Below are 12,101 nucleotides of genomic sequence, written 5' to 3'. Positions count from 1 at the left end.
TTATAGTAAAGGATTCTAGATACCCTACTTCCTTTAAAACCACTAATATTCCTAGGCTTCTAATCTAGAAGCCGATTAGGAAGTCTTCTTTCTTATAAATCGATATAGCGCTAAAAATTCTTGAACTATCATATAAGCGAGCACCGTAGTAACCCAAGCGCTATGATTAGAATACTATAGTAAATATGATAGTTTATATCGCTATAACTTAAGAACTATCACTTTCTATCACTTCTATACTACTACATAAAGATTTATAATATCTAATATAGTATACCATTAAACTATATTATAATTTAAATATATGGTTACCCTATAATAGATAAATTTAGCTAAATGAGCTATATACGAATATATATTTTTAGTAATCCTATAAAATAGACATAATAGTCAATTCTTATAAGATCATTTTTTTTTTATAAATAAGATAGTATATAATAAGTATTAAAGTAGCCTTAATTAGTGGTTATTAAGTTGTAGCGTTATAAAATACTATATTTACTATAGTGTTTACGGCGCTTAGGTTACCATATCGCTCGCTTATAGGATACGTTACTATACTGTAATAGGGCTAGTATACGGGAACTTTACTAGTAGATTAAATTATTTCCCTATTAAGCTAGCCACCCCGCCGAGCTAGCCACCATACTAAATACAGTAGTATTAAACTTAAAAAACAAGCACTATAATGCCTAATAATTAAAAATAAAGCTATTTAGACCTCCCTAGGCATCTATTTCTCTTATATAGGCGTTTTATAAATACTATATCGCTATAGCCTCCTCTTATTAGCCTAATTCGGCGTCAGGGATAAAGCGGTATCACTATCTAGGCCTCTTGTCGAGATCACGTGACGTGATTCTAGTAGAAGAACTAGGCCTTGGTTAGCTAGCTGTCTCTCCTCCGCTCCCTCTCTCTCCTGGTCCTTCCTATATCGATTATTAGTCCTTACCTCTAGTTAGCGAATATTTAGCATATTTATTACTTTATACGTCTCTCTTCCCACGATCTCTAGACCTACTTTGTGACCTATTCCTAGAACTAATGCTATCTTAATAATCTCTAAATCTAAAATACTACCTTCGTAGGGCTATTCGCTTCCTTTTAGGCTCCTTTTTTAAGGTAGTTCTCGTGTTAGCGGGGCGTAACTATTAATTTATCTAACGTAAAATAGCCGCGCTATATATAGCTAAATAGGCGCCATTTATAATCTACTTAAAAGCTATATACGCGCGCGATAGGTTCTCTTATTATAATTTCTTAATAGAAGAAGTATACCGGTGAACGGCATTTACTATACGGGGTATTTTTACCTTGTAAGTAAAGCTTAGATCCCTACTATAGTAGAGAGGGAGGGGGGTTATATAAAGGTTATATAAAGTCGGATATTAAGCTTCAAAACCACGGGTATCAGGTCGAAAGGTACTAAACTAGTAGCTACGAGGCTATTTATAATATTTAACGACTTAAATACCACCCTCCCGGCCTAAGGATAGGCCTACTACAAGTCGTATTTATCGATTTAACTTATACTAAGCTTTACCTACGAATCTACTAGATCGGAATATACATTTTTTAACACCGTAAACTAGCCGATATCGAGAGGCTATAAAAGACAAGATAAATACGAAGGTATATTAAATAGTATAATACTATTTTAAGAGCGTATTGTATCGACCTTGGCTAAAAAGTGACTATTATAGCCGTTAAGAGCGAGAAGCTAATACTAACCCCTTTTTTTAGCTAGAAGTCGATAGAATAAATATTTTTAAAAACTATTCGAGACAAATACCGTTATTTATCTATTTATTTTTTACTACGACTCGCTAATCGGTCGGTAATTATATACCTTTAACCTATACAGATATAAAACTCATATATAGCAGTAACATCTATTCTATACTTCCGACCCTGTAGGAAAATATCTATAATAATTATAGGGAAGAAGGCTCTACTCGAAACCCCAAATCTGAATAGTATGATAGAGGATATAAAGGTGATCCTATTACCTAGACTATGCTATTTTGCACTACTTAGACAATAACCTAAGATAGAATTCTTAGTATAAATAACTAGGTTTTTATTCCTAAAGACTATATATATTTTAATATAAAAATGTACATATTTACTATAATAATTCTTAGGAGGGACATTATTATAAGAACGGATATCTAATAATATAAGCCGCTAATTTTAATAGTATAAAACAAGAGACTAGACTATATTAAGGAATATATATAATAGTATAAAGCTTACGAGTAAAATATAGCTAGACATTATAAGTCATATAAGTTATTATAACTACTTAATCCCCTCTTTAAGGCTAGCTAAATAGTTTAGTGTTAATTTTATTATAAGCTTACCTCTATCAGAATGGAGAGGGTATATATATAACGCTATTATTATAGGGATAGTAGACTTCAGGCTAATAAAATCTAGCAACTTATTCTAAGCTATTAAAGTAGAGCTTTAATACAGATACTAGTCACATGTTCTTACCCACTGCCCCACTACAATTTGACCCGGCAACCAACTCATCTTTTTATTTTTCTTCCTACACCTCCCCCATTGCTCCGATTGCAATAAAAATTGACGCAAAAATTAGCAAAACGGCGCAGCTTACTGCTATACAAAGGTCAGCTATTGTATCTGCTCATAAGTCTGGTATTTCGTAAGTGAAATTAGCTAATGATTTCGGCTGTTCTCGTAAGACAATCTACAATATGCTTAAGCGCTACCACGAAGAAGACACCCTCAAGAATCGTGAAAAAGCTGGCCGTACGCCTATTATTAGCCAGTGCGCTTCACACTGCCTATATCTTTAAGCCCGTCGGCACCCGTTTTGGACCTATAAATAGCTAAGTGCTACGATACCCGGCCACCCCTCTCGGTCCACTATACAGCGGATTTTAAAGCGATTCGGTGTCGGAAAACGGCGTTCGAAAAGAAAGATACCAATTAAGCCCTCTCTTACAAGGAAACGGCTAAGATTTGCGCGAAAATAGCGGCGTGAAAGCTTCTAATCGTGGATCTTCTCGGACGAGTGTTCGGTGCAGCGAACCTCGAACTTTAGACCACAATAGTGCTTTCGTACGGACTCCGAAGGTCTTCGCCGCGACCTTGTGAATGCTAAAGTACACGTTAAAGATATTTCGCAAAGGGTTTGGGCTGGAATCTGGCTAGGTGGTCGGACAGAATTAATTATCATAGAACGGGACGAAGGATCGCCTTCGGGGAGGGGTTATACTTCAAAATCGTATATTGAAGCGCTTGAAAAGGGTCTGATGCCAATCTATACCCCTGATTTAGTATTTCAGCAAGATAACGCAAAGATTCATCTAGCGGTGGCGACGCAAAAGTGGTTTGAAACGCATGGAATTTACGTCGAGGACTGACCCGCACACTCACCCGATTTGAACCCAATTGAATAATATTAAGCATAGGAAGACGTTTAAAGGCAGTGAGGAAGGCTAGGGGGTATTACACAAAATATTGAGCGAATTTTCGAAAGTGCTATTATTAAGCAACCCTAAAATTTAATTATGTTATTATAGACCATAAAATGGTGGTGCCATGTATTATAAAAGTGATATATATATTTTGCATGGGGACCCAAAAAATGGAGTGGATAAGAACATCTGAACCCCCATGTATATACGTTACATGACCACCGATTTCAACAATTAGGTAGCATACTTATAGATCGACCTAGTTTCCTTTTAGACTACGATATTAACTTGCTTTAGGATAGCCTATTATAGATTCCTATACTTATTAATTAATTTAATAGCCTAGTTCTTTATTTCTTTAAAAAATTTTTATTATCTCTTACATTATAGATTAATAGGTAATATTAGCCTTATAGGTTTTAAATACCGCGATAGCGTAATATAAATAGAGCCTTTTAATTAGACTTTTAATATATTAATTATAGTAGTTAGAAGTTATAAAGCTTAAATAGCTTATTAACATACTTAATCTATATAATAGCTTCTTCGCTAGGAATAACTAGTGGCTAGATTATCTCTAATTGGTACGTACTTATTAGCGTTAGTACCCTATTAATTATATTACTAGATACTATTAGATATATAGATTAGCGGTCGTATATTAATAGGCTAGTTAAAATAACCCTATTCCTATTAGAGTTCTTCTATAACTTAGGCTCTCTTAAGATTATAGGCCTCTTACTCTATCTACTTAGGTTCCTTTATGTCTTATTTAATAATAGCGCCCTAAACTAGCCTAGTTAATATAGGCTAGACCTAGATAGGAATATCGAATTATTTAGGGGCAGTTGGTTTAGTTAGTAGGAATAACCTAGTTAGTTCCTAGATCGATTCTATAGTTGAGGGTTCGATAGTACTAGGTACATTCCTAGCTAGTATAAGGCCCCTAGATAGAGCGCTAAAAGCGACACTATACTATAGTTAATATATAGGTTCTACTAGATAAACCCTAATTAGTAGAGCGTTTAGAATTATAAGACTACGTGATAGTCTCTAGGTTTAGGTAGGTAAGCGAGGTAGAAGCCTTACTCGTGCGTGTAGTATAATACGGTCTATTATATGAAGAGACTAAACGCTAGCCCTTTCTATAGATTAGCGGGGAATGCTTATATATAGACTAGCCTATTCGTAGGCGGTAAAGTGTAACGGAATCCTCAGAAGCCATGCACAGATCTCTCGCACTCCCAGAGGATCGACACCATATAGGTGTCGACACGTCAGCGTTGGCTCACCGTAACGCTGATCCCCCATGTTAAATAGTCTGCCCCGGAGAACCCAGCGGTTCTCCAAGAATCAGTCTCTGTATTCCTCCAATATATTGTTCGCTTCCAGGCATCTTCATCTTACCTAGTTGACAGGCTCTATCCTGTAAACACTAGAACCCTACTTCTTTACATAAAGTCCTAGATTATCCTTTCATCGTACGTCCCAAGGCATTCACTCATGCCTTGGGCCGAGTAAACATCCTTAGTTGGGCAGAGGCCCTGATAGAGGTAATACTAAGGACTCCTGATATTAGTTAGATATAGGTTAGAGGCCGTGGGACCTAAGGATTATCCTAGGTAATAGCAACATATTTTAAAAGCCCCGCTAGCTATAAGTTCTTATCAGGACCACTGACTGACTAATGGATGTTAACTAGCTTTAGGCACGAATAGATGACTTAGAACCTTACTGCCCGCGAATTAGGCTAATCTATATATAAATAATTATCGATAGTCCTGGGAAGGACTAGCGTTTAGTCACTTTATATAATTTGACCGTATTGTACTACACGCATAACTAGGGCTTCTACCTCGCCTACGTACCTAAACCTAGACTGCTGCGTGACCTCACAATACACCACCCTCTATTAGGTTATATATTTATTCGAAATATGACAACAGTCGTAAAGTAAAGCCATGTACCAAAGCGACATATAACACTCGGCAGAACTAGTATATAAGTTGTACGATATGGCCTAACCGCAAGTCCAACGTATCTTTGGTGTTGTATATTACGATTAGCCAACAGCGGGGGTCATAGGTAGCAATGCCGTAGGAAGCAGAAAAACCCACATCGTAGGATCATGTCACGCATGACATGTCACAAGGGCGTATAGAATACACAACGACGGGGGTACACATAGACCCGAGAGGGCTAATCAAATTACAATACAAGCGCTCCAGAGAGACATCAAAACCTATCACAAAAGCCCCAGTGAACAACATCCGTAACCACCGTACTGGTTCCATGCTCAGCAAGTAGGCCCCAACCCAAAGGCTGGCCCCTCACCTTAGCAGATTGAGAAACATAGTTACACGCTCGTAGTCGACATCTGAGCCGGGTGGCCCGGACTTGGGAACCCCCGTAGCCGGTCCAACGATAGCTTCCAAATCAATCCTAGTCATGCCAGGATGGAGTCGAACATCATACGCAAGTGTATTCACATCACCAGAGGCGTGAAGTCGCCGCAGACCCACAAGTGCGACTATCTTTACCTGCCGCTGGGCAGTACTGGCCGCTAAGCGAGGCCGGACCGTTAGTAAATTGTGTGATGCAGGAAGGTTGACAGTGATATTCTGCTGCGAAAGTCGCGAAGAGGGTGGTACGTCTAGACAGAAACTATGCTGCAATGAGAGGGAGGCGTGTGAGAGAATTTGAACATTTCGAATTAAAGAAGTGCTCGCGTCTGGACCACAATTAGTTTTTAAAACCATGCCAATCACAGCGGGGCTCAAACCTTGACCTGGTCGCCTCAAAAATGACTCCATAGGGGATGCGCCAAGAGGTTGCGGAAAGGGCACATGAGCTAAGATGATGTTAGTATAGTAGAAGAAGCCGAGCAAAGCCCGCGGTTCTGCAAGATAGCCAAAATAGCCATCGAAAGCAATTTACCTGAGCCTGAAGAATGTTGAGCGATCTCCGTTGCAGAAGCCTCGGCAAATAAACCGGGGAAGCTTTGTGAAGTGCCAGTCTCAATGTGAGCTATCGCCATGGGAGTCTCGTTCTTGACTGAACTGGACATATCTTGTGCACCCGCCAAGGAGCCCTGGTGCTGTTCTGAGTTAGCTGGGGTGGTTGCTGCACTTGATCCTGGGCTCTCCATATTTCTTCGAAAAGACCTTGTCCGAGGAGACATGCTAACATCTTGACCTGCAGATTCAGTCCTGATATGGTCTCGTTGGCGTTTCAGAGATCCATCATGGACCGCGACACTGGATGGTTGATGATTGTCTTTGTATGCAATATCGGAGCCTTGCCTAGAGAGTTTCAGGGATAGCCTCTGCGCCGTCGGTTCTGGCACCACTGTGCCCATCTTCAATTTGATGCGAGGCGTCTCGGGATTTCCATCTACCTGAACGGGGTCCGGTACAAGCCTTTTGGCCTCCGCAACCCGTTCTTTGAAATGACGCTACCCGAGTGTTAGTAGAGAGCAAAGGATGGACGTAGCAAGAATATGTCCTGGTGTAGACTTGCCTCCAGAATCCCTGCTAGAACAGAAATGTCGCTGTCATCCTCATTGTACTCCCTTGCATTTTGCCATATACAGCTGACTTCCTCCTCAAAGGATTTCCAAGTAGGATAGGCGGTTGTTTTTGATGAATTCTTTCTGCTGTCTGTGCCTCGGATTCTCTTCTGAATGCTCCGGAGGGAGACGGGATGTTGAATGATCTCGTAATAATCCTTGTAGAGATTTCGGTCTGGTTTTCCAATAAAAGGATAAGAGACATCTTCGCCACTAGTTCAGGATAGTCAGCGTCCGCAGACATATCGGATGACGGAGTTTTCCTTACTCGGAATCTTTCAGCCGGGCTAACTCTGACATGATCTTGTCCTGCGCAGTTTGAAGGCTATCGCCCTCAAAACTAACCTCAGACTCGGCCTGCGACCCCGGGGTTTCATCCTCTTCAGCAGATGGTGGATCTGAATCCAAATGCGACAGTGCGCGATTAGTATCTTCAGCACCGGTCAGATCATCATCCTGTTGTTCGCCAGATAGCCTCAATTAGCAATCCAAACACACGAGGCAAGGGGGTTGAATGAGTGCGCGTAGTCAATAGCAATATGATAGCCCACGGACACTTGGGTACTACCAATCCATTTTGCCATACTGCGTGGTGTGTTTCACATTTGCCAACAAATAGTCGACAGCGTGGTAAAGCAGAAACTTACAGATATCTTTCGGCGCTTTGATACGCGCCTCACATCTGGTGAAGCTGCAGCAGCTGATCGCCGTTTGGAGCTCATTTCGGATTACTATGATAGCGTTGCAAGTGGTAAGGTGTCACACACTGAACATGGCAGTGACGGAGGAGAGAACCAAAGACACGCTTATGAGAGAGTTACAAGGAGAGATATGATACAAGGGGAGTCATTGACATGGATTCCTGAACTCGTGTAGACGCGTCTGATGGGATCATCCCGGCTTAGTAAGGTGGTATCCAGCAGTATGCAGCAGTATTTAGCCGTATCTAGAGGTATTGAGTTGTAATTGAGCGTATTTGAGCACATCTATTCAATTAAACACAAGGCCAAAATAAATTTGCCTCTACATGAAGACATTCATTATAATATGAGTTGACTTGGTCTGACCTCAACATAAACAAACTTGATACAGGATCACGTGAAGGCGGGACAAACACCTCAGGCACTTATTCCCCACTATTCTCCCAAGTCCCGCAAAACAGTCCGGTGCTTGTTCTACACGCCTTCTCTCCACGTCGCGTCCTTGTCATTTCACCCCTGGGACCCCCTCAACTGCCATTCTATCCACCAGGGCCACCCTCTCCAAAGCACCCCCTGCCAGTTCAGTTGCCGCTACATGCGAGCATTATCCAAATTGTAAGTTGCTGAACCAAACCGCCCCCTCCATATACTTGGTTGCTTGACTAAGGTATTGATGATGCATATAGCTGATCTTATCCAGCCACCAAAATTCTATCTGCTCCGCTTTTCCAATGGACATCGACCCAGCTAGACGCAACAAGAAGCCGCGTCTCCTCTTAGAGTCCGAGCGCGAGAAACTAGATGAATTTGTGGACTCAATTCATTATTCGGCCAGGTAAGCGTATTGTCCACGGGAGACAGAATATTCCGCATTGACCCTGCCACCTAGGTACAATGACGACAAATTTGAATACCGCCATGTCCAGCTTCCGAAGAACATGCTTAAGAAAATCCCCACGGACTACTTTGACAGCTCCAAGGGGACTTTGAAATTGCTTTGGGAGGAGGAATGGCGCGCATTGGGTATCACACAGGTGGGTTGGATACGGCCAGAGGGCGTGTGTGGAGGCTAACAACATGCGCCTAGAGTTTGGGCTGGGAGCATTACGAGGTGCATGAACCAGAACCTCATATCTTATTGTTCAAGTTGGTACTTTCTAATTGTGCTTTTGAGCCTGTCATTGACTCGTTTATAGACGCCCTCTCAACTATCAACCTCCTCTCCAACAATAAGTTACTGGTTGTTGGCGTTACCTGGGACATTTGAAACCTTGAGAAGACATAACTGTGGGGTCGTTTATGGTATGGAAAAATGCATTCGCAGTATGCTTACTAGGATCCACAAAAGCTTCGTAATTGAAGTTCTGGAATGAGACAACATTTCATTTTCTCCTTTTCCACCACTTCATTGGAACGCTAGATTCTGGTTTTCTATGCTATCCACCAAGTACCAGCCTGTTTCTCGCCGCAGACGCTATGGCCCATCCAGCGCCCTCAAATTACGTTTTTGGCCAGCCATTCTTCCCACTGGGCAGCGGTGAAGCTGCTACTGATGCCACGTTCCTCTACTCCCTGGTTCTGTGTCAGCATATTGAGCATAATCATTCTGTCGAGCGGCCTTACATTGAAGAAAATTGTGGGCGAAACATGGACTCCCACTACTCGATCCGCCTTGGCGGTGTTAGAGGAAAACAAATAATCCCAGTGGGCAACAAGACAGATGCTTTACCTTGACCATCCACTTGATATCGTTGGTCACTTGGTTGCCAACGTTCAATTGCCCATCGTCACCGGGTGTTTCGCTAATGGTTAGCAAATCAAGTACTTTCTTTTCGTCCACCCCCACAGTGCCTGCAATATTTGCCAATCGCTCGTAAGTTTCGTTGCGCGTTTCATGCACCACGCTGATATCGAAGAAATCGGCTTGGTGCTTGAACAATGCAGCACTGTAATCCCAGAATCTCTCAGGGGCGACTCTAAGGATGGCTGCTCCGGCCTCATGAGTCAACGTGGACGATGGGTGCCACGGTTGTATATGCTGCCGAAATATAACCCGAAGCCGAGAACCATAGCGCTGAGTGATCATTGGCTCGAGCGTGTAGAATGTATTGAACATCTTGGCCGAGAACTAGAGCAACATCAGTGAAGGTGACCCCAACCCATCTGCGTAATTTACTGACAGGACAGACATAGTCAAGATCTAGATGTTGATAGTCAGCTGGTTTGCCTGTAACTAGAACCCTAAGAGGACATACACATTTCAAGAGTGTGTGGTGTCTCTTGAGATGCACCAGGTAGCTTGAGCCCAGCAAAATTAGGAGGCACAGACATGATGTCGAATATGAGATGGATGGAAAGTGAAGACATAAGGAATGAGGGGCTGTCGTTTATAAACCCCTCCACACGTCATCCCTCAACGTCAAAAGGCAGCTGTACAATTAAGATATTTGCCATCTTGATTTTGTTAAATATGTACATGGTATCTAGCGCTGGCGACTATCAGCGACATGAGACGTTTTTAGCAGTGAACTTGCTCCGCCTTGCTTCGGCGTGTCTTCGATACATGTCCTTTCGATACACGTCGCCTTCGATACATGTCGCTTAACTTCCAAGTGCTCTCTGTCTCCTCATATTTAGATCCTTCAGAGTCATCTCCACTGCTCGCCATTGGCGTTTGGCTGGATCATACTCGCCTCGCACCTCGAATCTACAAAACCCATTGGGTCCTTTTAGCCCAACTGGGCCTGCAACAAAGAAAGCACCCCGACGAGCAGACCCTGGGGCCCGAGACCGCTCATTGTTTAGCCGCAAGTTGAATGCCTTTGATGCCAAATGCAAATCTGATCCCGGGCTGAGATCAGGTAACGGCAACCGCTGTAATAGAGATATGAGTGATGATGGATGATAATTGGAATTTTCGGTGTTGGGTGGCATATTTTCTTTGAGTCCGTCGGTCATGGGTGGTTGGATGTTGGATTCTTCCTGTTGACCGATCCAGTTTCCTGTGTCACGACCAGGCGTGGCGGACGGGTCACTTAAGAAATCCAACGCATCCAGCGGTTCTCCCTTTGGTTTCCTTAGGCGATCCAGTTGTCGTAACAATAGCACCAGATATGCATCTCTGATTGCAAGTACCATATGGACTGGTTTCATGAATATTTGTAGCTTGTCACCCACATCGGGGTCCATTGGCTTAGTGACCCACGATACGCTGTCATGTGCGATCTCGAGTCTGGCCACCATCAGTAACTGATCCACTCGTCGGGTGTCGCGAATACATACCCTGACCGCACATATCCAGGAGGGGCACGGTTTGGAAACTGGTGAACAAGCCAGAACCCTGTGATGGAGAGAGGTCCTCCAAGTATTTGCGACATCTGACTTTCTGCACCCTCTAGGACAATCGTGGCGAGTTCATCTGGACCTGTAAGCCAATGAGAATGATTGGACTGAGACGAATTCCTTACCTCTTAATTTTTGAAGCTTCTTTCGATCTTTGGATATCTTGACAAACGCTTGCCATTCTGGATCAGACGTACTGTATAGCTCGCCTGTCTGTAATCTGGACCAGGCGAGCGGTATGAATAGCGCGTCCTCATCTTCAACTTCTTTTCCGCTTTTGTTGCCACTTCCCTGAGAGGTGTCACGCGGAGCAGCATCTGTCGGGTCGGGAACAGCGGATGAGTCTGTATCGTCGGTGTCATCGTCGAATCGGACTAGTACGAATGTGGTCCATAAGTGAAATGCGGTGCCATATAGCAGACATTTTGAGATAAACGACCTGGGGATTTCTGTATCAGTATGACTCAAAGGAGTTTCAACCAATCTCGGGATAAAGACAAGCCGTTACTCACCTGATCCAAGGCCGCCTGAACCTCACATGCTGGACACTCGGTGATGTTAAGAAGTTGGGATGGGCATGACGAGATCGGAAGCGAAAGAAAGATGGGCGCGCTTGAGGGTTTCGAAACAGATACCTGAGCCGGAGCATTGGGAACAGCCAATCCCTAGAAGGATTGTCACTCGAGAATCATCTCAGTCTCAAAAGAAGGAAGAGTTGGATTTTCTCGTTGATGCGCTGCGAGTTTCCACGGCGTAGGATCGGTGGCTTATGTAACTAACATTCACAGAGTCACCAGCGGAGGTGCCCAGGTGTGCCAGCTCATGTATACATGTATTGTCCCTTCATGTACACGATGCTTTAAAATAAACAAGGTTGAACACAAGATGTAACCAAATACATAGACATAAACAACATTAAAACGAAGTATTATTGACGTGAGACCACGTGATATCTTATCGGAGGGCCAGTCTTCGACCAGCTAACGGTCTTCTATCCTTGTCCGTCTTCTTTTGGCTACGGTTATACAACGAAGGCGAATC

General features: G+C 42.8%; 4 protein-coding genes across 4 annotated transcripts; 1 reads left to right on the top strand and 3 right to left on the bottom strand.

The window, feature by feature from the left end:
- Positions 1–5,779: 5,779 nt before the first annotated feature.
- Positions 5,780–7,739, bottom strand: N7446_013611 (bromodomain-containing protein; the record flags this gene model as incomplete). The annotated part of the gene is made up of 6 exons (XM_058522351.1): positions 5,780–6,180; positions 6,232–6,300; positions 6,387–6,903; positions 6,969–7,230; positions 7,286–7,473; positions 7,665–7,739. The coding sequence occupies 6 exons, from the start codon at positions 7,737–7,739 to the stop codon at positions 5,780–5,782; spliced, it is 1,512 nt and encodes a 503-aa protein (XP_058365828.1).
- Positions 7,740–7,902: 163 nt separating this feature from the next.
- N7446_013610 (cyclin-dependent protein kinase regulatory subunit CKS1) lies at positions 7,903–8,951 on the top strand (the record flags this gene model as incomplete). Its single annotated transcript, XM_058522350.1, has 6 exons — positions 7,903–7,921; positions 8,110–8,333; positions 8,405–8,553; positions 8,608–8,752; positions 8,806–8,864; positions 8,915–8,951. The coding sequence occupies 6 exons, from the start codon at positions 7,903–7,905 to the stop codon at positions 8,949–8,951; spliced, it is 633 nt and encodes a 210-aa protein (XP_058365827.1).
- A 261-nt stretch (positions 8,952–9,212) lies between these two features.
- On the bottom strand, positions 9,213–10,049 carry N7446_013609 (DsbA family protein; the record flags this gene model as incomplete). The annotated part of the gene is made up of 5 exons (XM_058522349.1): positions 9,213–9,290; positions 9,342–9,389; positions 9,448–9,846; positions 9,899–9,918; positions 9,974–10,049. 5 exons carry the CDS (start codon positions 10,047–10,049, stop codon positions 9,213–9,215), a joined length of 621 nt encoding a protein of 206 aa, XP_058365826.1.
- A 270-nt stretch (positions 10,050–10,319) lies between these two features.
- Positions 10,320–11,709, bottom strand: N7446_013608 (uncharacterized protein; the record flags this gene model as incomplete). The annotated part of the gene is made up of 4 exons (XM_058522348.1): positions 10,320–10,950; positions 11,001–11,136; positions 11,186–11,499; positions 11,573–11,709. The coding sequence occupies 4 exons, from the start codon at positions 11,707–11,709 to the stop codon at positions 10,320–10,322; spliced, it is 1,218 nt and encodes a 405-aa protein (XP_058365825.1).
- Positions 11,710–12,101: the final 392 nt, after the last annotated feature.

The sequence above is a fragment of the Penicillium canescens genome (genome assembly GCF_028828765.1).
Source record: "Penicillium canescens strain IBT 15451 chromosome Unknown utg000011l_segment0_segment0, whole genome shotgun sequence".
NCBI classification, from domain to species: Eukaryota; Fungi; Ascomycota; class Eurotiomycetes; order Eurotiales; family Aspergillaceae; genus Penicillium; species Penicillium canescens.
Note: the sequence above shows the minus strand (reverse complement) of the source record. Positions and strands in the feature narration are given on the sequence as shown.